This window comes from Malaclemys terrapin, chromosome 1 (genome assembly GCF_027887155.1).
Source record: "Malaclemys terrapin pileata isolate rMalTer1 chromosome 1, rMalTer1.hap1, whole genome shotgun sequence".
Lineage (NCBI taxonomy): Eukaryota > Metazoa > Chordata > Testudines > Emydidae > Malaclemys > Malaclemys terrapin.
The window spans coordinates 188,496,206-188,521,976 of NC_071505.1; the positions used below are offsets into that span (position 1 = coordinate 188,496,206).

The window sequence follows — 25,771 nt, forward strand, 5'->3', positions numbered from 1 at the left end:
CTGGGACAAGTGAAAGTGTGCGAGAAACACAATCCCATCTTTGAGGACAGACTAATAATAATACTAAAGACTGAATCAGGGCTTGAGAAACCTGTTTGCTCACCCATCCAAGGGCAAGTGGACACTAGAGGCTGGTGAATGGGTCCATTCCAGGAATTAATTTGCCCTAGTCTGCCTACCAAGGCAGGTTCTAATATCATGGATAAGCTAAATCTAGAACATTTGTACCTGTCTCTGCTCTCGAAAGCGAGCTCCTTCCAGGTGAGAACGAAAGGAACCCAGGATATAGTACGCTGCTGCTCGCATATTGGAATCATAGCTGCTCAGGGCAGCTACTGTGAGGCCCAAAGCATTCACTTCCACAAATGCATGGCATGCCACTACACACTCTGTGGAAAGGAAAGAAGTTAACATTTCTAAAAGCAACAACTACAAAGAACATATGGCAATGCAATTCTTCACATTAACTTCCATTTAAAAACATAATTTCTGAAAGTTGAACTAGAAACTGTAAATTTAATTGACTGTAGCAATGCGTGATGAACACTCCAATACCCGGGTTAGGAAGACGCATTCTGCACACACACATCTAAACAAGAACATTTTAGTTTCCTTGAAGTCATGTTGGCCAGTTCCTAGTGTGCTATGATATACCAGAGCTCATCTTCAAGGACAACTCAAAGAATTCTGCCTGGTGCAAGAAGCTGGCTGGGCCTGGGATCAGGTAGAGTGGCTTGTTCAGCTCATGTTCTTAGCTTGCCAAACAGCAACTGTAAGGAAGACCAGGCTATAGAACAGGGGTCGGCAATGTTCGGCACGCGGCTCGCTAGGGTAAGCACCCTGGCGGGCCGGGCCAGTTTATTTACCTGCTGACGCGGCAGGTTCGGCCGATCGCAGCCCCCACTGGCCGCGGTTCGCCATCCCGGGCCAATGGGGGCGGCGAGAAGCCGCGGCCAGCACATCCCTCAGCCCGCACCGCTTCCCGCCGCCCCCATTGGCCCGGGACGGCGAACCGCGGCGAGTGGGGGCCGTGATTGGCCGAACCTGCCGCGTCAGCAGGTAAATAAACTGGCCCAGCCTGCCAGGGTACTTACCCTGGCGAGCCACGTGCCGAACGTTGCCGACCCCTGGTATAGGATAATGCAAAGAACAGGGCAGAATTTAACTAATAAACCAACTCTTGCCCACCCCTTTTCTTCTAGTGCTATCTTTTCTCTTCTCTTGATCACCATTGATTTCAGTGGGTCTGGAATTGAGCCTCAACTCTGTAGCTGGGAATTGTAGCCTTGTGCAACGAGTCAGGTGAACAGTGTTTCAGTGTTTATGGGCACCTATCCATAAGAGGGCACCCCCAAAATCAAGAGGTATTACAGTTTCAAATGGCCTTTTTTAGATTTCATTCCTTGCAATCTGCTGTACCTCTGTAGATTTTGTCATTTTTGGAATGATGTACTCACCGTAGCACAGTCAGGGCACTTGTCCCTTTATGGCACAGCTTCAAGTTAGAGTTAGCATGGAGCTGCCTTGCTCAAGGGGGAGGCTCAAGAAGCCAGGGCCGGCTCTAGGCACCAGGCACCCAAGCACATGCTTGGGGCGGCACCTGGTAAGGGGCGGTGGGGGGAGCGCAGCGCGGCATTCCGCAGGGGGGGGCGCTCTGGCGGCGCGGCGCTGGGGGGGCGGGCTCCGGTTGTACGGGGCGCGGCGAGGGGGTGGCGCGGGCGCGGCGCTGGAAGGGGGTTCCGGCGGCGCTCGGCGGGGGCGGGCTCCGGCAGTGCGGGGCTCGGCGCTGGGGGGCAGCGCGGGGCTCGGCGCTCGGGGGGGGCGGGGTGCGGCGCGGGCGCGGCGCTGGAGGGGGGTTCCAGCGGCGCTTGGCAGGGGGCGGGGGTGGGCTCCGGCGGCCGGGGGCGTCGCGGGGCGGTTCCGGCGGCGCTCGGCACGGGGGACGGGGGGGGGGGCGGGAGGGGGGCTGCAGTGCGCGGCGCTCGGCGGGGGGGCGGCTCGGGGGGCGGCGCTCGGCAGGGGGGGGGCAGCGCAGCCCGGCGCTCGGTGGGGGGGCGGCGCTTTTTTTTGCTGCTTGGGGCAGCAAAAAAGCTAGAGCCGGCCCTGCAAGAAGCTCTGCTGACGGGAGGGGTGGGGCGGAAGAGGGGGCAGTTTGGGCCATGGCCCTGCTCATTTCGGAGTGTCATGCACCTCAGAACGTGCAGAGGGAAAAGTCCAGCAGCTCCTACATTGCCGGGACACAATCTGTGCCCCAAGGCTGCACAAGGAGAGGGGGGTTCCCTGTGCCCAGCCCCTCTTGCATGCTGAGAGTGGCAGGACACAATCCAGTGCTCATTATTTGGGAAGGATATTGCTGTAAGTGGAAGACCATATAAAGTTATGAGTAAGTTCTGGGAAGACTCTATGGAGCTCAATGTTTGATTCATGTTAACTGTAGGGAAAAAATAAATCTCTTGGGCATTCCCCATATCCTGCGTCTGAATGAAGAAACAGCGGGGTGAGTCAAAGCACCTCCCAGATAAGCATCCTTTTACTGAAATGGATACCAGAATAAGACATGGATCCTCCCTCTTAAGCTACTAGCCATGGTCAAAGAATCTAGTTTACTAGTTTGAATTACAATATAGGCCCATCAATAACTTTAACATGTAGGGCATTTTCTAATTTAAACCCAATTTACACCCCCTTTAACTTTCTGAATAAACCTACCTGCTGCATCATATTTCTCTTGTGTAGTTCCTCCCCACCCGGGGTTGAATTTTTTAAAGGGATTTTGAGGTTAATCAAGCCATTTTTAATGAGGTTTTGAAAAAGTGGTGGCATTTCTATTCACTCCTAATGCCACACCAACTTGATGTAAACACTCCTTGTTGTCTATGCTAGTCTTCAAGGAGAAACAGCAGCATAGGAGTATTTTTTTTTCCAGCTGAATAACAAATGTTCTTTACTTAGTGGCAACATCCTACGAAAGCTTTAGTGAATGTTTTCCAGCTCTGCTCCCCCTACACCAAGATGTCTGAGTACATTCCTAGCCCTTTGATCACTGAAGGTTTATATTTGTCATGGCAATTTCTCCTCGTCGCCCCCCAAAATCACAGATTATCTATATCCCCATCCCAACAGCTGTGGTCATTCCCTCCTCAGCTAACATAACACCTATCTCCGTCTCTCGGCTGGCATGTTCCACTTATAGCTCTGCTGAAGGAGGGACAGCCAATGTAGAATCTTCCCCTCCCCACACTGCACAATGGCCAGCTCTATTCCACATGACGGAGTGACAACCTGCGCAACAGCACCACTGGAAATGCATTTCAAAACCATCTGCTGGAGAGAGTCAACAGCTGTTCTCAGCACTAACGATTCCTGTACATTTCCCCACGAGCCTCCTGGCTAAGTTAGATCCATCATATTGAATTGGTAGTACTCAAAATGCCTCAGTCTTCCCTCTCATAAGCGGCTCAGTCATGCGCCTGGATGCACAGCTGTGCAGGGGAGCATAAAGAGCCCCCCTAACTCCTCTGCATGGGATGTCCACATCGCCAGAGTCTGTGCAGGGCAGGAACAGCAGCTGTGGCCAGGTTGCTCTCGCATAGGTTGGGAGGAAGTTGGAGGACCTATGGCTCTTCCCCATTCTCCTGCAGCACCAGGGGCACCAGAAGATAGCTGGCAGCACTTCCTTCCCTGCTGGATTCTCACTCACAGTCTGTTCTCTGCCCTCTTCCTGGGGTACGGTGGCTATGTGCTGCCCTTACTCGGGCTGGGTTGCAGGGTGCCAGAACAGCTCAAGGAAAGGAACTTTTCCTGGTGTGTTACTTACTTACTTACACACTTACTTACACACACACACACACACACACACACACACACACACTCCAGAAGAATGAACTGATGCCTACCAGTCTGTGAAGGTTTCTCTATCCCCCCCTTAGAAGTGGCTGATCCAGAGTTCTTGCCTGAAGTGCAAATGCGAGGCCAGAAGCTCTTTAGAGTAGGAACTGTGCCTCACTATATTCCTGTGAGTAGCCTAGCACAATGGGGCCCCAATTCCAAGTGGAGTCTCTGGGCACTTCTGTCGTATATGAACAACAAATGATAATTTCCCATGTTCATGTCCCATAATAAAATCCTATTTCCTTATTTCAAGGGTATAATCTATGTAACTCAGAGGAGGATTTATCTAGAAACTTCTCTTCCACTGCACGCATGGCATGGAAACATTGTCAACCAAGCTGCCCTTGGAAACAGCAATCAAATAATTGATGTGAAATAAGCTATTGAAAAAAAAAGTTAAATGTATGTTTGACATCCAGTTTGTTTAAAGAACCTTGGGAACCACAGTCGGAAAGCTTTTGATTAGATGCTTATCAGATCTAAAGTTAGAGAGAACTGGGTATTTGCACAATTCAAGGCCTTTACTCAGCAAGCAGTAATCATTTGTATGTTTATAATTATGTACCGATGAACTATATAACATCTGTACACATGATGCTGTACAGCAAGTGCAAGGAGCAGGCACAGAATAGTAGGGGTGAGATTTTCAAAAGTGGCTTAAGTGACTTAGGAACATATTTGGACTTGGGACAGGCACTTTTCAAATCCCACCTTTAGTCAATAACAGCCAAAAACACTAGGCCATCTAACACTGATCCTGTTAGAACACAAGGGGCATCCTGAATTTCTATAGCTTAATTTTTTTTTTAAATATACACAGGATGACAGACTATGTTATTATTACTGTCAAAAGCATATTGGTCAATTTGTAACACCAACTTAAAACAGCACCTCCTTTCCCCTCCGTTCCCACCTACACAGGTACTGTATTACTCCAGTTTATATTTCCTTTCTCTTCATCTGCACTTTTTATTCTACCTTTCAAAGCAATTATATTATCAGCTTGCCGTTTGTTTGAGAAGATGTTATTGCTATAGCAAACAAAAGCCAGCTGTAGCAATCCAAAGTTTACCCAGAAAAGAACATCATGATGGACATGGGAGAGAGGTGGTTGGTAAATTCGCTGTGATAAATGTCTCACTTTGATCTTTAAACATTTTATAAACAGACACAGAGCCTCGTCTGCAAGTATAGCAGTTGGGTGTACAGGGAAATTGTGTCATATTAAATTAGAAAAGCAATATTGAGCAAGTGGTTACCAGCACACACAGAGATATAATCAAAACTTTCCATTGACTTGGGAACACAGACATAACACGATGATGAGGTTTTTTTAAAACACCACCACTGCTGATGAATTACTTGGCCAAAGTTACACTTAATGGTGGACCACAACATAACTAACAAGTAAACACATAATAGATTCTAACTCACAAATCATGCACACCGAGAGGTGCCAGTGCTAAGCAGGAGGTGACTGGTGGTGATTACTTGTTATTTATACCCAACCATAGCTTAGTTTATGGATAGTTCTCTTTCTTTTCACATCATACACCTGCTTTTCTGTGAACTCTCAGCCACTTTTGTTTGATTTGAATATTAGATGCTCTCACACATAAACACATAAAGGGACGAACCTTAAGTAGCTGTAAACTGGTGCAGTTACACTGAGGTCAATAGAGCTCACACCAGCTGAGGAACTAGCTCCCCAAAAAGCTGACTGCCATTTTAAAGATGGAGAGCTTCCTTCAACACAATGGTGCAGATTCTCCACCCAGGCCAAACTCTGCTCTTAGGGGCAGTGAAGAAGGGGGCTGACGGGCTGTTGTTCCCTGATTCTCAGCCGCGCGGCCCTGGTGCAAATTAGAGCTGTACTGGAACAGCTCTATCTTACGCCAGTGGAGAACTGGGCATAGTGGAGATCTGTTCCACCATGTGCCCTACCATTTCACCCCGGCCATGCTCTGCTTTATGCTGAGATGGGGGGAACGGAGCACAATGGTTGACACAGGAGACACCTCTGCCATCTACACCAGCTTTACATCAGTGAAGAGCTCTCTTAGATTGGGGAATTCTCCACTGACCATCTCTAGCTCTTTCACTCGTGCCCCTTAGGTTGGGCATAGTGACTTTACACAATTTGGCCCTCTGACCAGAGAGTATCAAGGCTGGTTTGCCTCTTATGTCCTTTTGCCAAGCCACTTCAGGTTACAATTTAAAATCTTCCCACTACAAGCCCACAGGCAGCCCTTCCTCCATATCCTCACCACAGCAGCAATGATTTCTCCCAACTGCATTTTTGCCTTTCTTACCCCTCCCTCCAGCCCCTTATTTCATAGGGGCCAGACATGGGCACATGGGTTTGCATATATAGAGCAGCTTGCAGGATCATGGCCTCAAACTAGAATTCTATGTATATCTCTTGTATGCCCCCCAAGCCCCCATCACTGTACGTGTGAGAACTGGAATGCCGCTAAAACTAACTACAGAAACTATGGACTATTTAGGAAATTGCTTCACTGGCTCTAGAGCTTTTTAAAAATCTTTTCTAATTACTCTGAAAATTATTAAACACCACAATAGACTGGGTAAATAACGCAAATATCATAATCTCTCTCCTGTCAAAAATGGTGTAAACTCTTTCTTTGTAATAATATTGAATTCTTCCTTCAGATGCATGCTTGCAGTTCCTGACAGTTTGGCCTAAAATGTGAGATGAATATATACATTACCTGGTCTGGTCAATTCACTGAAGAGCTGAAGTAGAAAACAGGGGTCATAGAGATCATCAAGATCCTTCTCACTTTTATCTCTATACAATGGCACTTGTCCTTCCTGAAACAAAACCCAAAATAGAGAGATACTACTTGAATTTAAACCGGCTTCATTTCAAACTGCCCTTACAATATCATCATGGCCGCTCACATTAAAGCCCTGAAATATTAGGTGTAGAATCATGCTTAACCACTGCTGTGTTTAAATATGGCTATTGCTGCCATGGTTCCAGCATGTTTGTCCTTGACCAATAGGAGCAGACTATACGAGAGACTAAACTACAGAACCCAGTGCAACTGTACCGATGCACAGACGTGGTTTAGACAGTCAAACGTGGTGAGTCACTAGATGCCAAATTCTGATCTCTGTTATATTTTGGCAACCTCATTAAATTCAGTGGTATTGCACAGCTTTAATTACAGGCAAGATGTGGTCCCAGACTGCAATTAATCTGGAAAAAAAAAATACTGGTTCAGTTGGAAATAGAACAGTAAAAACATGTTCTGTGAAGTGATACCAGCTAATTTATCTTAGCCATCCTGTTACGTATTTCTGAATGCAAACAATGGACTATATCACATTAACAACAGCACGATTAATCAATTACTAAAAGGAAAGGGGCTTTTCCACATCAAAAGAGAATAATTAATAGTTGATCCAAAGCACCTCTGGTGGCAGGAGACGGCGATGTTGAGGGAAATGTAGGATAGTCTTCATCATCTTCTCTTTATCTAGCAAACACAACATTTCCTCCATGCTTGGCTGCTGCCATAGTGACTTCCCCAGACTCTTGCAAGTCTTGTGATGTTCCACAGCTGCTGGTCCCCATAACAGTATCCTTAAATATTGTTAAAAGTAAGCCCTTAGTTAACAGATAATTAGCATGGAGAGAAAGGCAATTATAGAGATGGATTCAATTTATAAAAGGATATAAATTAGTATTTAAAATTTCCCCTCACTTGTGCTTATTATCCTGTGGGAACTTGAAACTAGAATCTGTTTCCCTGGCAACATCTTTCTCATCCTTTCTCAAAGGCTTTCGAAATTCAGGCTGATGGTGTCCCTTTAGCCAACAAATCAAAGTCTGTACACGCCTCAGGAGAATGATTTATTGACAATGTCAGTGCCTACCACCACCACCTCCTCACACACTGACCAAGACTTGATCAAACTATACAAACCTCAGAAGGTCTTGAAGTTTAATTAGTTTTTCAAGCCAGCACCAAAATGCCTCTATGACCCCCTAAACAGCAGCAGAGAGGCAGGAGGAGACTAGTGGCAGGGTCCTTGACTCTGGAATTAACTTCTGTCCTTACTTCACCAGAGTTCAAATATGCTGACCCTCAGGACAGGCGACAAGGCTTATCTGTTCCCAGAGGCTTTTCCATGGGTGGGATGGGGTTGAATGGGTGAGAAAAAGGAGAGTCTTTGGTCTGATCTACACTAAAATGTTAGGCTGACCCAGATAGGTCGCTCAGGAGGGTGAAAAATCCACCACCCTGAGTGATGTCGTTAAACCAACCTAACCCCTCTGTGTAGACAGCACTAGGTTGACAGAACAATTCTTCACATCGACGTAGCCGCCACCTGTCTCAGAGAGGCGGAGTAACCACAGCGACAGGAGAGCCCCTCCTGTCAGCACAGGTAGTGTCTATGCTGAAGTGTTGCAGCTGTGCCGCTGTAGCACTACAAGTGTAGTTTTGTTGGTGACGGGAGGCGAGGGGGCTGGACATAGGTTGAATTTGTACTTTGTATGCACTTTGTTAGCAATACTTATACAGGTGAAATGATGGAAAGGTGCATTTAAAATAAACAGAATGAATAAGCAGCAAAATGCTAAAGGCAGCAGAGCCATTAAAAGTGCTAACTGCAAAGTGGGCTGGCTGAGCAGCAGACCAAGGACTAAAATAACTGGGAGAAAAAGCAATCCTTTCACCCCGCAATGTGGTCTTCTCTACCCCAGTGAAGTGGCACGAGGGGGAGCTGAAAAGCTGCTGTCTGTTCTGCACCTGCTCTGTGAATAGTGCCCAAGTTCTATTAATCCAGCATCTTGCACCAACATCAATTTAATTCCCATTCTGAGTTTTGGTCCTCAATTCAAAAATAAGGTGCCAGGCGTATATTAACTTTCAGATTGCTTATATGGCACATATGCTAGCAAAACGAAAGGCGTCAATCAACTTACCTAAAGTTTATAAGACTTAGATCATTCTTCTCATATAACTGAAGAAGCAGTAAAATTTTCTGATCTAAAAAATCAGTAAGACATACATTAAGCATTTTGAAAATAGATCCAATGGAAAATATCTTTAACACTCCAATAGACTTACCAACACCACTCAGCGTTGCACCATAGGATCCTAGTAACACAGCAAAGTGGCTGCTCTCACAGACTGAGGGATTGAGTTTCACTATCGTTGACAATACATCCACTAATGCCTCTGAAACAAACACGAAACTGTATTTTTAGTTTTTGCATTCTCTATCAGATGGTAGCCAGAGAGAGAACATTTAAACAAACACCCTAAGATTTTGCATTAATATTTTACACTTGTGACACGACATGGGCAAAACATTTCTCTATCAGTGCTGTAGTCCAGATATGATACAATAGTTTCAACTGGAACAACCTTTCTAGAAGCCAGCTTGGTATTTACCATCCTATCTAGGGATTTACATAGACCCCATCACTGTAGGATCTGATTGCATAACAAATGTTAGTGAATTTATCCTGTGACATACAGAAGTGTTACCATTCCCTTTTTACAGATGGGGAGCTAATGCCCAAATAAATTATGGACAAACTTGCCCCAGGACAAACAGGAAGTCTGTGGCAAAGCTGGGAATTGAACCCACGTTTTGAGTTGCACTCCATCGCCTGAGCCAAAAGCCCTTAGTTTCTCCCCTACCTGCCATGCCACATCATAAATCAAAGCAAAACAGCGACAACCTCTTCATTAGAGTTAGAAAAAGACAGAGGTAAAGATGAATGAACTCATGACAGTAAACTTCTGAATTACTGAGGCTAGCTTCTTTGAAAGAGCCTGTTCTCCTTGTCCTATGGAAATATGGTCCAACTGACAAATGCATGAAATAACGGATATACTTTCATGAAAAATATAAGCAATCCCTTCCTCCTACTGCGTCACTGGAGCTCTCTCATCTTGTCAGGCATTTAAAAGCCTTAGAGTTTGCCTAGATTTTGCTCATGACTATCGGTGTTGGCAGTATAAATTTGTCATCAAACTGTTTCACTTAGAATTTCATCATCATCTCATAAATAGCAATTTTTATAAATTTATCTCAAAGTGCTTTATAAAGGGCAGCTAAATATTATCCCCATTTTAAGCTGGAGAAACTGAAGTGCAGAGCAGGTAAGTGATTTGCCCAAGGTCATAGAGCAACTCAGTTGCAATGCCAAGAACAGAACCCAGGTCTCCTGACTCCCAGCCCAATACTCTATCATTAGACCTTGCTGCCTCTTTCAGGTTAGGACTGAACTCGATTCCTCATAGGAGGATTGTTCTATCAAATACACAAGCTAAGAAATTAAAATTTGAAATACAATTAGCAAAGAGCAATATTAAATCCTCTATGTCAGTGGTTCCCAAATTGGGGTTCGTGAACCTCTGGGAGTTCATGAAACATTACAGGGGATTCTCGGAAAAAAATTCCCTAATGGTGGACAGAACTGTCCATAGGGACCCCAGCAGCCCGGAGACTTCCAAGAGCTAAGCAGATCAAAGCAAGCATATCTATCACACTGAGGAGATTTAAACTGCAAGACTCCTTATACAAATAGAAAGGGAGGTGGATATTTTTGGCCGTTTTTAAAAATAAATAGGCTGCTAGTGTTGTTTTTAAATTATTAAGAACAACAAGTTTAAGTTTTGTTGTAACGTGTGTTGTTTGCCTGGACTGCTCAAGACCTGAATGCTTGTGTAGGAAGAACTCTTTGAGTTGGCCTCTTAAATACCTTCATGCTGTTCCACATCTGATACTCCTTGATGAAACATAGGAGCCAGAGGCACCAGTACGGGGGGGAGGGGGTGTCGCAAATGAGTCACGTGCCAGCCCCATGTCAGCGTGCACCCTGCCCCCCCATGGGTCCCTCCCCTTTTTTTCCGGAGGCCCCCGCGGGCCCCCCCACTTTTCCAGAGGTGCCCCCCCCCCAGGTCCCAGGGTGCACGGAGGCTTTGCCCCCGCACCCTTTTTTTCTACTGGCATCACTGATAGGAGCCTTGTCTTATAACAAGCTTAATCAAAATTGATACAAGCTACAAAAGTGAGATCTTGGAAGAGTGTTGCCGTTTTCATAAATGTAATAAAAATACTGTAATGATAAATAATAATATATAGTGTGTAATAAGCATGTCATAAAAACAAATTTTATATTTCCAAGATCACTGCTTTTATAATTTATGCTGAGATAAGGGAAAAAATCCCTGTAAATATTCATTTTTAGGAGGGGGTTCACAAGACTTGACATTTTAGTGAAAGGGGTTTGCGGGTTGTTAAACTTTGGGAACCACTGCTCTATCTCAACACAAATACCTATTTTAAAATTAATGTCTCTTATGTATGCACATTTTTAAATAAATACTTGGCCAAATAATATTTCTACCTTCTTGATCTAATCTTCATCAAGGACAAAATTCTGGCCCTACTGAAATCAATGGCAAACTTCCAATGACTCCAGTGAAGCCAGGATTTCACCCAAGTCTTCAGCAGTAAGATATTAATGTTTAAAACTGGCATTCGTGAGGAAAAATACAACCTTTAAATTCAAGTAGAAAAGAGAAGGCAGGCTTTGAAATGAAATGCTAATAACAATTTGGGAGTTATTTTAATAGCTTGGTAAATATGTAGATGGGTAGGTAACTGGATGGATGGAAAACAAAACTGACAAGACAGTATTACTATATATAGCTGAAGAAAAGAGAGAGATACCTCTTGTCTGAATCTTCATGTTATCTTCTTCTCTTGACCTCAGCATGGTTGACAAAAATAAAGAGTGCTGCGTGATCATCGTGTAAAGCATGGAGAGCTTGACTAATCTCTGACTAAGAGGGCTCTCTTTTGTGTACAACAATTGCACAGCAGCATTAAGAGTTTTCAAAAATCCATGATCTCTGTAGCGATACCTTCAAAAACAAGGATCAAAGAAAACTCAGATTTCAACCAAAGGCAAATTTGCTATTCAAAGTAGTGAAACATAGTATAGAAAGCAAATAAAAAAAACATAGGCCAGTTTTTCATTCAGTTTGTGAACTAACCACATCTTAAACTTCAGAAGAAAGGCCTATTCATAGTCAGAACAGCTATCAGCTGTACAGGCTTTATTAACGGTTAGCATTTCACAAATTTTATATTAAAACCTTCATTTGATAGAAATGTGGGGCTGAGGGATTACTATCTCCATATAAGCTAAGCCTCCCCCCAAATATTTATTTCTTCTCATCTCTCTTTTTCATTGGTAAAGGAAAAGTGCCTGATCCTGACTTCATACCAGAGTAAACTGGGAATATCTTTAATTAAAAATCATGAGTTACACTAGTAGTAAGAAAGTAGGAGCAGTTCCAGTAATTTGCTACACTACACTAACTGAAGGCCAAGTCTGGCCTCAGTTGTACATGAAGTCAATGGAGTTGTACTGAAGTGAATGGAGATTGTGCCTATCTATGGTGCTAATCCTAAAAAGTGACTGGCATCCTCAAGTCCCACTGATTTCTGTAGAAGTTGAGGGCACTTAGTACCTTTTAGGATGTGCTTAGTACACTGTAGGACTGGGCCATAACTGATAGGATATGGCCCAGTGAACATTACAGAGTGCCTATCCCATCTTTGCTTCATCTCAACAGCAATACAAAATTACTTACTTAAGTCCCATCTTCACAAGACTGTGCCAGTCAGCCGGAACCACTTCATTAACAAAATGCTGTGGGAGTAGTAAACAACAAGTAGTGATATGTAACATTCATTATGAAGCAGAGCAAAGTTTCCATAGAACATCAAGATCCCCATTTTCTGTTGAACACTTTGGAGCCATGATAGCAGAGTCCAACCTGTTTCAAGGGTTTAAAAAGTACCAAAAGCAAAATACAACTGTTCGGCTCATGTCAAGCCTTAATCCCTTTTTTACTACTTGGTACTCTCTGGTCTTCCCATGTTTCTCAAGCAATGGTCTAAGGCTATGTCTACTCTACAGATCTTACAGCGGCACAGCTGTGCCACTGTAAGGTCTCCTGTGTAGCCACTCTATGCTGGTGGGAGAGAGCTCTACTGCCGGCATAATTAAACCACCCCTAACGAGTGGCGGTAGCTATATCAGCAGGAGAGCGTTTCCTGCCAACATAGTGCTATACACACCAGCACTTTTGTTGGTGAAACTTTTGTTGGTCAGGGGTGTGTTTTTTTCACACCGTTGACCAACAAAAGTTTTACAGACAAAAGTGCTAGTGTAGACATAACCTATGCCAGGGGTTGGCAACGTTCGGCATGCGGCTCGCCAGGGTAAGCACCCTGGCGGGCCGGACCAGTTTTATTTACCTGCTGACGCGGCAGGTTCAGACGATCGCAGCCCCCACTCGCCGCAGTTCGCCGTCCCGGGCCAATGGGGGCGGTGAGAAGCGGCGTGGGCGAGCGATGTGCTGGCCGCGGCTTCTCGCTGCCCCCATTGGCCCGGGATGGCGAATCGCGGCCAGTGGGGGCCGCGATCGGCCGAACCTGCTGCGTCAGCAGGTAAATAAAACTGGCCCGGCCCGCCAGGGTGCTTACCCTGGCGAGCCGCGTGCCAAACGTTGCCGACCCCTGGCCTATGCTGTTATTTTAGATAAACACAAAATTTCAAAGACACTTTATCAGGCCCAGGACTATTTCCGTGAGAAATGCAATAATGTAAAAAAGCAAAACATTTTTAGAGCAAAATTACAGATATGAAGTTGGGACAACATGGCATCTGCAGCCAACTTCCCACAGAAAGAAACTCACTGTCAGGGGTGGAGGAGGAAGACTACAGGGTATTCCATCTTCAGCTGCAAAGGAATTTTCATACCGCAGCACTTCAAATACTAATCACACCTTTTGTTTTAAGTGATATGTTTCCTTGCCTAATTACATTGCAAGTATCAGAACCTCCTCTCACCTATTCCTTCTCCCTGGGATTCAAACGAATAAAGGGCTGATGCTGTGAGGTGCCAGGTGCTCTCCTTTCCTGCTGATGGGTGGGATTCAAGGCTGTTCATCACCTCTTAGAATTGGGCCCTTAATTTTTTACAGCTCAGCAAGAAGGAATAGGGGAGACATTACAATACTTGCAATATAACTGGGCCCTACAAACAGAAGCATAATCCAAATCACATTGGCTAACATGAGACAGCAGCAATTCTGACTTCCTTAGAACAGAAGCCCACCACTATAATGCAGCACCCACCTTTACTACTGATATGAAATAACACTTCATTTTGCAGGGTGAGGAGGGATCTTTAGTCAATTTAGATAACAGAACATTACAAGGATACAGTACATCTGAGTTTATCTGTAGATCAGCTGTGGAAATCTTTAGGATCTACAGTGGACATGGAGTGGGTATGTAATAATTTTATGAATGCCATGTGTGACAGTCAAACAGATACAGTATAGAACTATGCTGGGTTAGTGGAATGTTTATTACACACCTGCATTGCTTTAAGTCAATGGGAGCTGTCTCTAGGACGAAGACAATAGCTCCTGGATAAGAACATTCCAGCACACACTTGAAAGACAATGGGGAAAGCTACAACCTACTTCCAACTAAGTCACAAGTCTTGTTTTGCCAGCGCTGGTAGCTAACAGTTAAAAAAAGTGACATGGTGCCTGCAAAGGGGAGGAGGACAAAAATGAAACAGGATTTCAAGACTCTGTCCCTGAAGTATAGAGAAGAACTGGTTTGAGGGCTAAGAGAGCAAATTATGCTATTTGACCTGAGGGCTCTGGGGGTGTCTCTAGGAAGCTTAGGGCTACCAGGATCCCAAGTGGAAGTTGGATAGGTACCTGGTAAGCTAGATATACATGTGGTTTACTTCTTGTTTTAAGATCTTTTTCTCTGAAATGTTTCAGTTCTAAATAAACAATACTTTGCTTTATAAAGCTGTCCAGTCAAAGGATAGCATGGGTCATAGCTCCTAGACAGAAGTGTGCTGCAGGTGCTGACCACAAATCAGATCTGCTGAGGTAATCACCGTTAGTATCAGGGTCCTGTCTGAAAGTGGGAGAATTGTTATTTACACCCCAAGAGACAGGTGATGCCTGAGAGGGAGTGCACACAAAGAAACCAAGAGGGGCAGTTAGCCCAGCTTCTGTAAAAGCATCTTTTGCTTTTACTTAGGACCTGATCCTGTATCCCTTACACACCTAAAGAAAATTTGAGATGCATAAGGTATACATGATTAGGAACTAATGGCATTGACCTTGCTGCCACTGAAGTCAACTGGATGACTGTCGTTGACTTCAGTGGGAGCAGATTCATGTACTTTGTAAGAACATTTCTACTTTTACAGCATTTTCTTTCTCTCTCTCTTTTTAAAAAAAAAAAATACCGTCAGGGACTGATCTTGAAAGGCACTGAGCATCTCAAAATCCCACTAACTTCAATGGTAATTGCAAGTGTCCAGCACCTCTCCCAACAGGACCCAAAATGGTTTTGCATTAGGATCTTGCAAGGCCAGTTACAAACTGTACAAGTTGCACACAAAATACCAAAGAAACCAAGACAAGCGCAACAACTTCATTTACATAATACAGAAATAGAAAAGCACAATAAAGAAAAGTCCATACAATCAAGATTTAGATTAAAGCAAATGGAAAGGAGTCTCACCAATAACTCTTCTAGTCTCAACAGCATGGAACTCTCTGTTCCTTGGTTGTTTTCTTGGTCTTTACTGATGTTATATGTGGTGATTAACCACTTTATACAGGCTGCCAAGAGGCTTTTCTTCCAGGAGTGCAAATCCTCAGCAGAGTTCTCCAGCGCTCTCGATATGGAATCTGCCACAATCCAACTGCAGAAAATTCAAATGTTAGTAGAATGTTTTTGTTTGTATTAATTTTACCATGATTTTCTCCACACATTTTTAAACATTTGATTTTATGCATAGGGACACCTAAGCCCCAGATGACCAAAGAATCACTATCTTCTAAAGCTCATGATAATCATGTAATAAGTTAGTCACCCAGGAATTTACATGGCCAGTCCTTTCCTCATGTTCCCTCAGAGATGAGTACTGTCACATCTGTTATAAACCTAGCCACCATCAGCTTAAGCAGGGATAGAAAATGTTTCGATCACTTGCCCAAAAACAGAACTTGTGAAAGTGTACTGGTCCCAGCTGAGTACTTCCAGACCTTAACGCACACGTCCTTACAATATTTTTTGTCTCTCTGTTTATTATGCTATTGAATGTTAACTTTAAAAATGGATCAAAAGTTCCACAAACTTTAAATAAAACTTAATATGGGTATCTGTGCTGTGGCTCCCTTTCCCTGCAAGATATGCGAGGCTGTTGTAGCCTTATTCTGCTGTACTATAAAGTTATGTCTGAAGCACACCAATGAAATTAAATGGAGAAAACATCAGGCTTTGAATTCCTGATATTCCCGCCCCCACACACACATTTAATTTCACTGAACCACTGTACAGCTTCATGAACGAGGAATGTTGTATTTAAAGTTTTGGGGGACTTTTGAGATTTTTAAAAATATTTTTACATGATATACATACATTAAAGGACACCCCAGCTTAAAAATATTATCACACTTAGACAGTACGTTCTTTGAAGCAGGGATAACAATGTTTTATGCAACAAAATGACAATTCCAGGCATTACATTACTTAAAATGCAAAATTTGGAAATAGGACTTGCCTACCTCTCATAATTTTCTGCTCTCTCAAGAGTTCCAGGTAACTGGTCAATTAGATTAGTTAGCACTTCAATTTCTGAAGACTGTACCAGCTTGGAAAACACTTGCAACTTCACGGCTGTGAGTTCTTGCGATGGTTCTGTATCTAGAATTTTTTTGGACAGTTCTTTCCACAAAGCTACTCTCAAGACAGGTACAACAGCTGAGGAGACTGTAGGAAGAAAGAGTGCAAAGAGACATAGGGATGTCATTGTAAGCTCTCTGGCAGTGCTCTCAACTCAAACTGCTTCATGTGTTCAACAGAATGATAGAACATAGACTGTGGGCCTATTGTGAAAAAGCACTGTGTGGGACTGTAACAGATCTAGGAAGTGTTTGAAAGACAAATGTTCCGTAAAGTGTCTGGTATCTCTTTCAAACACCTACTAGACAGAGGATTAAAATGAGTAGTTACAGGCAAATATCACAGACCTCCAAGGCACAGGGGCAACATCCTGATGAGAAGCCCAGCTCTGATCTGCTAGACAAAGGTAGTAGTAACTGCTCACATTCTTACCAAAGTGCTGACCCTGGACTCTGATCAGAGGCTTCTTCTTTCATTTCAGCTCTCAGATAGGAAGTGTCTGATAAATCTGAAGCTACCACCATTCTCTGAGTAATGGAACGGAGAAAGATTTCTCTTCCTCTTCTGGCCCTTCCCCAAGCAACACCTTTCTTGAACCTCCTGTCAGCTGGGTCTGCTACTCTACCCCTCCCAGACGCTACTGGCTGCTGCTGAGGATTCTCCACCATTTTATACCGCTTCCAGACACAGGTGTCCTTCCCCATCAACAGATACAGCGTGTCGGCCTCTGCTGTCGCCTGTAACCTTCCTTATCAGTAGAAGAATGAAACAGGCATGACCCTCGTTAGTTTAACTGCGGCACCTAATTTTCTGAAATGCCACGGTGAAACTGACCAGATTTTTGTCAGTTTAATTCTGCTGTTGATTGGGAAAACTTGGAGCAGCAGCAGAGCTACTGGAGCTGTGTGAGGTTCAGGAAGACATCACTGTATTGATTTATACTTGAAAATTTATTTTTCCACCTACAGGGCTAGAACTTTTTTTTTTTTTTTTTTTTTAAACATGACAGATAAAATTCTGTTGAAATGGATCGTTTACAACATTCCATTCACCAGATAAAATATTCTCTTTGCAGCTGGAAATAATTTTTTCACACCCAACCACTAGATAGATAGGGTTTATTCTAAACTGAACCGATAATGATCTAGGCAGATTTTAAGAAGTGTTATGCTTTGACCAGCTGTAAAGGGCTCAAGAAGAGCCTGGGGCAACTGCAGCTGGCAGTGTTCTATTTGAGTCAATTTGGCCCCACCTGGTTGTGGCTCTTTAAGCACTACTGCAATAATAGTCTAAAGAATAATCATAAAATGTCTCTGATTTTCATTATCAGCTGTTCCATTGATGGTGCAGACAGACTGATTCATCGATTTTAAGTCCAGAAGAGATCACTGTGATCACCCAGTTCAATGTCCTGAATAAACCCAGGCCACAGAATGTCACTAAAAAGCTCCTGCATGAAGTCCATGTTCTGACTGAGCTAGAACAGTGGTTCTCAAACTGTGGGTTGGCATCCCAAAGTGGGTAGTGACCCCATTTTAATGGGGTCTCCAGGGCTGCCGTTAGACTTGTTGGGGCCCAGGACCGAAGCCTGAGCCCCACCACCCGGGGCTGAAGCCCAAGGGCTTCTCAGCCCTGGGGGGCGGGGCTCAGGTTACAGGCGTCAGCCCCTGGCGGAGGGCCTTTGGGCTTCTGCTTTGCCCCCGCAAGCATGGGGTGATGGGGCTTGGGCTTTGCCCCCACCCACCACTCAGTACAGTGGGGCTCATGCTTCAGTCCCCCCTCCTGAGGTTGTGTAGTAATTCTTGTGTCAGAAGGGGTTCGCAGTGCAATGAATGTGAGAACCCCTGAGTTACAGCATATTGAGTGTTATGGGTCATGTTGTGGCATTCGGGATGTAGGCAAATGACTCAACTGTTGCTGGGATTCCTGCTCATTGATGGTACTCATCAGCCTACTTATTAATTTTTGTGTTATGCTTTCATTTAACTTATTAGGTTGCCTTTGGGAAATTACTGCTACTACATGATGGAGTTATGAGGTTAACTCTGCCAGGCGATGAGAGCACAAAGAGGGGCAGGGCCACTTTGCCATCAAAAAGAACAGCAGAAAGCCACAAAACAATCAGAGTGATCAATGTCACTGCACTGCCTTGTCATGAAACACATTTCTCACATACTGAAGCAACACCACAATGCAAAAATGACAATGAAACCTCGTGGCTAGGGTGGACTGATTTATTCAAAGTGATTTAAATAAATTATTTTAATAATTATTTAAATCAGCAACCAGGAAACCTTGATTTAAATAATTTAAAGTGTGTTTTGCATTTGTACTTTTTAGTTATTTGTCCAAAGAAAAGTTGATTCTCATTAGTTAGTAACCATTACTACATGCTGATTTACAACTAAAATTAGTTTTTACAATAAATTTTGTATTACTTTTTGCTAACGAGGGCAATACACTATATGTATACACATTTATTTAAGCAACTATATAGCTTAACATACATTTATTCATATTATTAATTTTTACAATGTATTATATTAGAGCCTGGTGAATGATGAATTTCATATGTACTAGATGATTAATTTTTTACTTGCGATTTTTGTCAAGCTCTGTTCAGGAAACAAAACTGGAATTTTATAAATGCCAAAAACAGAGTTTTCATTTTTATTTTATCATTAAATAAAATTACCCTAACTGTGCTGGATATATTGAGAAAAAGTTAAGTTTATCAAAACAAGTTTTGCATTTAAAACTAACTGGATTATTAAACAAAGGAATAGTTTAATATTATCTATAGTTTGGGAATTGAACAGACTGCTTCTGGTCGCCATATTGTTTAAGATTTTAGAACTAGTAGACCTCATCCTCTCACACATAGTTTTTATTCATAAATTGGAAGAGGAGAACAAGCTTTCCTGATTTTTCAACCCCCAATCCCTTTTTTAACTTTGAATGAACTAATTATTGAACTGAACTAGATGAACAAAATGAAGAAAATATTCTCTCTGCACCTGCAGCGGAGACTACTGCTGTCAAAAGCTGGTTTAGCTCTTCAACATTGCTGGTTCCAGGTGCTCAGCCAATGGCTTCTACAAGTTCAGTGGTTTGATTTTCTTTAAAACTTTGACAGCAAACATACACTGCTTAATTTTTTAATAGAGGATATAGTAAGTTTAGACCTTAACATAGGCTTTACATTTCAAATTCAATTTTGAGGAGGTTTATTTTTAAAAACAAAAATGCATTTAATTTAAATTTAAAAGAAAACTAATTTTTTAAAATTTCTTTTTAAAAGTCCTTGATTTTCATCCACCCTGCTCATGACACTAATCCGAGATTACTTTATAGCATTCTACTATGCCATTCAGCACAATATTTCCACCCATTCCTGTGAGGTAAGAGCAATGAAAGTTTCTCCTCTCTGCCTCCTTCTTGTCACCTTGAAGAAACAGGGAATGAGCTCTGGATCTTCTGATTAGAATACCATGTCTATGCTGCCTCTTGTGTCCAGCCAGGAGGAGGCCTGCTCCTGCTTACCAGTACTTTACTTGCTCTTCATGAGATTAAGCAGAACAAGAAGTGCACCAATCTTTGGATTCAGTGAGAGCCACAGCGGTGCTCCAAAGAGCCACATGCAACTCTAGAGCCAGGAGGCTAAGTATCACTAAGCTAATGGGCCAATAAAACTTACTTTGTAATTTTCTATCAATACACCTTTGGAGCCATCCTAGTTCAGCAAATTCTACATGTTTTCAAACACTTTTTAAATTTGTATTTACATGATCGGCAACAATACTCATAGCATTCGCTGCAGATAGCACTTTTTATTTCCTAAGTGCTGAACAATCAGTTAATAACCAACATGGAAGGAAAGTTATCTGCATTTTAAAAAGATGGCAATGGAAAGAGGCCTGATGACTTGACTTCAGTGCCTTGTGCCTTGCCCTGGATATGTCAGTGATGGTCACATGATAAACACCCATAGAGTCAGATAAGAGTAGACAGAAAAGAGCGATTTTTGTAACTGGTTAATAAGGTGGAGAATTCCAACTTTTCAGGGATAACAAGTATTGATTTTAGCACTAAAGATTCACAAGATAATGGACTTCTAAACTGTCAGTAGACCTCAAGTCTAACAGTACCTTTCGGGGGGCTAGTCCAGCACTGAATGTAGCAAGTCCCAGACCTTAGGCCAGTGAAATTTTCATTCCCTGAAAATGGTCTTCCCAATGCACCCAATGACAGACACGTCATTTTATCTGAACACTCTGGTGAGAATAGTTAAAAATCCCCAGATAATATTTACATCATTAATATTGATCAGTTGTCGGTTTTACCTTTTGATGGCCGTGTAAAGTCATACTGCTCTCTACTCTGCAAATATACGTTGATGAGTGGAAGAAAGATGTCCATATTTTTCCTTAGGTACTTTCCAGTTGCACAATTCAGACACCACAGCTCAAACTGCAGCAGATGAGTCCTACAATGCTGGATCAGCAAAGCCACAATGGCAAGGGAAGTTTCAGTCATGTGGTTAAGGCAGTAAACGTGTACATCTACACCAACCGCATGGGCAAACAGGGGCTCTCGAGAGAGAGCATGCAGGAAGACTTTTTCCAGATCCTCACTGTTTGATGTTGATAGCAGAATCCCCATCCCTTTAATGTGCTCTGTTGATAACAGTAGCTCTCCTTGAATGGTCGGTCTTTGGTAGCTTTCTGTGAGGAGCTGCACCAGTGTCTTCCCATAAAAGCTTAAATTTCTCTCTTTTTTAGGGGAATTTTCAGATTTTTGAGTGGTCAGGCTTGCCTCAGGAAGCTGGAGCATGGTTAGCGTGACTTCTTTTAACTGAGCCGCATCCATATAAACATGTAACTGCTGCAGAGCCTCCAGCTGCTGGGACTTTTTGGGAGATACCAGGTTCTTTTCTTTTCTTCCAGCACGTAACTCTTCCAAGACGCTTTCAGTGATGGCTTCAAAATACTTAGACAGCATGCCTATGTGCTTCATATTTTGCAACATTGGAGCACTCACCTTCAGTAACTGAAGGATGCCATTATTTACATGAGCTGACAAAAGCTTCACCATGACAGGGTTTAAGTTGTGTTGGGGAAGAGAATGTTGCTCTAAAGCCAAGAACCAGATCTCCAGTGTAGGATGTTTGAAGATCAACATGAGCATATCTTCTAGCATCTGCAACGTACACAGTGATGAAGAAACCACAAAAAAGATAATCTAAAATCATTTCTCTGCTTCTACCTATAGTGCATGTTTACTGAAACCTAAAAACCTATTACTGGTCAAAAGAATTAATGAAATACAGGTACATACAATTATGTTTCTCTCAATGTTTATGGTATTGTAAAACATTAAACAACATCTCCAAGTTATTCATCTCAATTTCTATTCTGCTGCTTCTAGGATAAAGCCAAATGCTTCCTCCATTTGTTCATTCAGACAAGCATGACTGAATCTTTCAAAGTCTGTGGCACAATTTTACACAGACATTAGAATGACTTAGTCCTAAGTCAGAGTATCATGTGAGGGAGAAGACACCACTTTAACTTATCACACAATGTAACTTTGTACATTTCCATAAGTTTTACTACGTTCCCAGGGGAGGTATCGCAGGTTTCATCAACTAAATACATGACATTCTAATCTTCTTGAATCCAGGAATCAGATAAAACTAACGCTATGGTGAAAATTCACTCCTCCCTCCACAAAACGTGGGCAACGAAGCTTTGAGCCAGGGTCTAAAAGGAATGGAGAAATAGCATTCACTCTCCCCATACACAAGTGAGCTGTAGATCCGCAATGCAGCCCTTTCCATAGCCACTATTCTAGCCTGTGGGTTAGAATAATAGAGGCTGCTGCCCAGCCACACACCTGTATCGTAGGTTAGAGCAGTGGCTCTCAACCTTTCCAGAGTACTGTACCCCTTTCAGGAGTCTGATCAGTCTTGCTTACCCCAAGTTTCACCTCACTAAAAAACGACTTGCTTACAAAATCAGACATAAAAATACAAAAGCATCACAGCACACTATTACTGAATAATGGCTTACTTTCTCATTTTTACCATACAATTATAAAATAAATCAATTGGGATATAAATATTGTACTTACATTTTAGTGTATAGAATATAGAGCATATAAATAAGTCATCATCTGAACAAAATTTTAGTGTCTACTGACTTTTCTAATGCTTTTTATGTAGCCTGTTGTAAAACTAGGCAAATATCTAGATGAGTTAATGTACCCCCGAAAGACCTCTGCGTACCCCTGGCTGAGAGCCACTAGTTTAGGGACACTGAATGCACGTTCTCATAGATCCGTTGGTCCCTCTCCCAGACCTCCTTCAATGGCACACCTCTGCATTGACCTATCTGTGCCTGATGCAAAGACCCCTCTGTGAAACACTATGTCTGAAGCCCACTATCCATGTGGCGATAACCCACCTGCATCCCGCCCATCACCCTACAGAAAGCTACAGTAGTGCTTCCACTTAGGGTATGTCCAGACTACCCGCCGTATCGGCGGGTAGCGATTGATTTATCAGGAATCGATATATCGCGTCTCGTTAAGACGCGATAGATCGATCCCCGAACGTGTTCCCCGTCGAGTCCGGAACTCCACCGGAGCGAGCGGCAGTAGCGGAGTCAACAGGGGAGCTGCGGCCATCGATCCCGCACCGGGAGGACGGGAAATAAGTCGGAATAAGATATGTTGACTTCAGCTACGGTATTCCCATAGCTGAAGTTGTGTATCTTACATCGACACTCCCCCTCCCGCCCCAGAGTGTAGACCAGGCCATAGTGTGCAGATCTTGCACAGGCCTTCAACAAGTGATTGCATGCTTCCCTATCAGACAGGCATCACCTTTAATCCTAATTAAACACTCTAACACAAATAAAGAGTCAAACCCTCACCTTCCACATCAGACTGTAGCATTCACTGAAGCCCCCTTTCTTTCTTCAGCCTCTATCACATTGTGTGTATCAGTAAGAATACAGGTCAGCTCCATGCTCTACGCTAAACGTTTATTTCAACTACCAATGACAATTAGATAATATAGTTTGCACCCGAGAGCCATTTGTCTGATTTGCCTCAGTAAACAGTTCTCCAAAGCTGATGAAAGACTTCCTAGAGTCCAATTTAATTGTGCTGACTAATATGACAGCATTCATTATGAGTCTACCGAGGGGTTTATACCTAAGCTTGGAAGGATCAGATTTTTATCGGTAATTGCTGCTAAAAGTTGATTTCAACACACAGACACCGACCAAAAAAATATATTTCCATTGATAGGCAAAGTAAAAAAAGTGCTGCTTGAGAACTTCTTAGAGTCTGATTTGACATTATTTACTTTGTATACTTTGGCATGTGATGTTGACAATTTGTATTTTAAGGGTTATAAAGCTTTAATTTTTTTAATCTCAACGTCTACTGTTATTAAATAATTCTTGTATGACCCTCTCTCCTCCATAATTTTGGGAAAAAATGCTTAAAAATAAACATTGATATTATCTGTTAAAATTATATAATAAATAAATAAAAATTGAATTCTGCCAAGCCTATTTATACCTTGCCATCTGCAGACTCCACTGTGGCCACAGACTCTAAATCCATAAAGAGATCTGATTCAGTTTGGGCCCCTTCTTGTTTCTGCTCGTTGCACAACTTCATCTGATCACATCGGCACAGCAGGCTACTCAGTAGGTCCATGTAGAGACCGAGAAGGCGAGGACCAGAACTTTTACTGAGCTGTGAACGTAAACACACTGGAGGATGAGGAGAAAAGTGGAGGAGGCTGGAACGAAAACTATGCAAGAACAGGATTAAATTAACATCTTCTTAGATTGTAAGCTCTTTGGGGCAGGGACCATATACAATGGCTCCCACAATAGGGGCCTGCTCCCGCTCAAAGCCTCTGTGAGGCTAACACAATATTCATGTATTTTAAGGGCAGAAGGAATCATCAGATCATCTAGTCTGCTTCTAATGTAACACAGGCCAAAGAATTTAATCACAACTAAAGCATATCCTCCAGACAGGCATCTAGTCGTGATATAAAGACAACAAGAGATGGAAAGAAAGCTGCAATTCATTTGTAGTATATATGACACACACATTCATAAAGAATCCTATTGTAAAGGCAGCCAGTCTCAACAACAAGAGATACAATTGCTACAATCTGGGCCGGATTCCTGAGCTGCTCCCTAACTTCAGTGGGGGTTGTGCACATGAAGAGGCTACACAACCAAAGTGCATTTGCACCACTTCAGCGTGCTGTACTTAAACCCAGCGTTAAGAGAACATATTCCTTACACTGCCGAAGTTCTCCACTGTGGTTTTTAGGTACAGCAGCACGTGCCTGACTGCTAGCAAAAGCTGTTGAAGTTGGAGCTGGGAAGCTGCCTCTCTCAGCTTTGCCTGGACACCATCTTCCAACAGGACAGCGCCACCTCTCTCAAAGGCAATCTTCAGCAAGGAGGGGAACGAAGAATCTGGTGGCAGGATGAGCTCCCTGCTTATGCATTCAGTTTGTTTCAACTGTTGAAAACAGAAGTAATGTGGAGAAGGGGAAAAAAAAGACACAATGTGTATATCAATCTCTTAGGGCCAAACTGTGCTCTGACCTAGGCTGGGGCAATTCCCATTGGAATAAGGCATGTAACCAAGCACAGAACCATGCTCTCAGGGCCCAGCCCTGCAACCACAATGCACAGTGCAATACAGCTGTATTGTTATCAATGCATACAGATCAATGCTGGCCGAAGTGCCCCTCATATGCTCTCTGGCTGGCTGAGGGAGCAACGCTGCAGCTTCTATCGTGGATGGCCTGTGTGCTCCTAACCCGCTCCCATCTAGCCCTGCACAACCTCAATCACTGCTGCACCAGCCTCTCTTGTTGGGAGGAGATGGGGAGCACCCACCACCATTCTTCTCCTTGCCCTTGTGGGGATGCTCCTCATCCACCTGCCTCCCCATTTGGGGAAGGGACACTTGTGCCTACTACTGCCTGCTCTGAAAGGAATCTGAAATAATTAAACTTAATTACAAATTAGAGTTATAAAC

At 43.2% G+C, this 25,771-nt stretch overlaps 1 protein-coding gene across 2 annotated transcripts in view; it reads right to left on the reverse strand.

The window, feature by feature from the left end:
• Positions 1-25,771, reverse strand: part of URB1 (URB1 ribosome biogenesis homolog) — a 76,385-nt gene that overhangs the window by 14,170 nt on the left and 36,444 nt on the right. For both annotated transcript variants that reach the window (XM_054048013.1, XM_054048005.1), the window contains 12 exons: positions 25,022-25,246; positions 24,278-24,457; positions 21,031-21,886; positions 16,570-16,774; positions 15,521-15,704; positions 12,546-12,604; positions 11,617-11,810; positions 8,997-9,107; positions 8,852-8,915; positions 7,333-7,504; positions 6,624-6,726; positions 229-389 (listed from right to left, as the gene is read on the reverse strand). In XM_054048013.1, the coding sequence (XP_053903988.1) occupies positions 229-389; positions 6,624-6,726; positions 7,333-7,504; positions 8,852-8,915; positions 8,997-9,107; positions 11,617-11,810; positions 12,546-12,604; positions 15,521-15,704; positions 16,570-16,774; positions 21,031-21,886; positions 24,278-24,457; positions 25,022-25,246 (2,514 nt within the window). The remainder of the gene's footprint in view (positions 1-228; positions 390-6,623; positions 6,727-7,332; positions 7,505-8,851; positions 8,916-8,996; positions 9,108-11,616; positions 11,811-12,545; positions 12,605-15,520; positions 15,705-16,569; positions 16,775-21,030; positions 21,887-24,277; positions 24,458-25,021; positions 25,247-25,771) is intronic.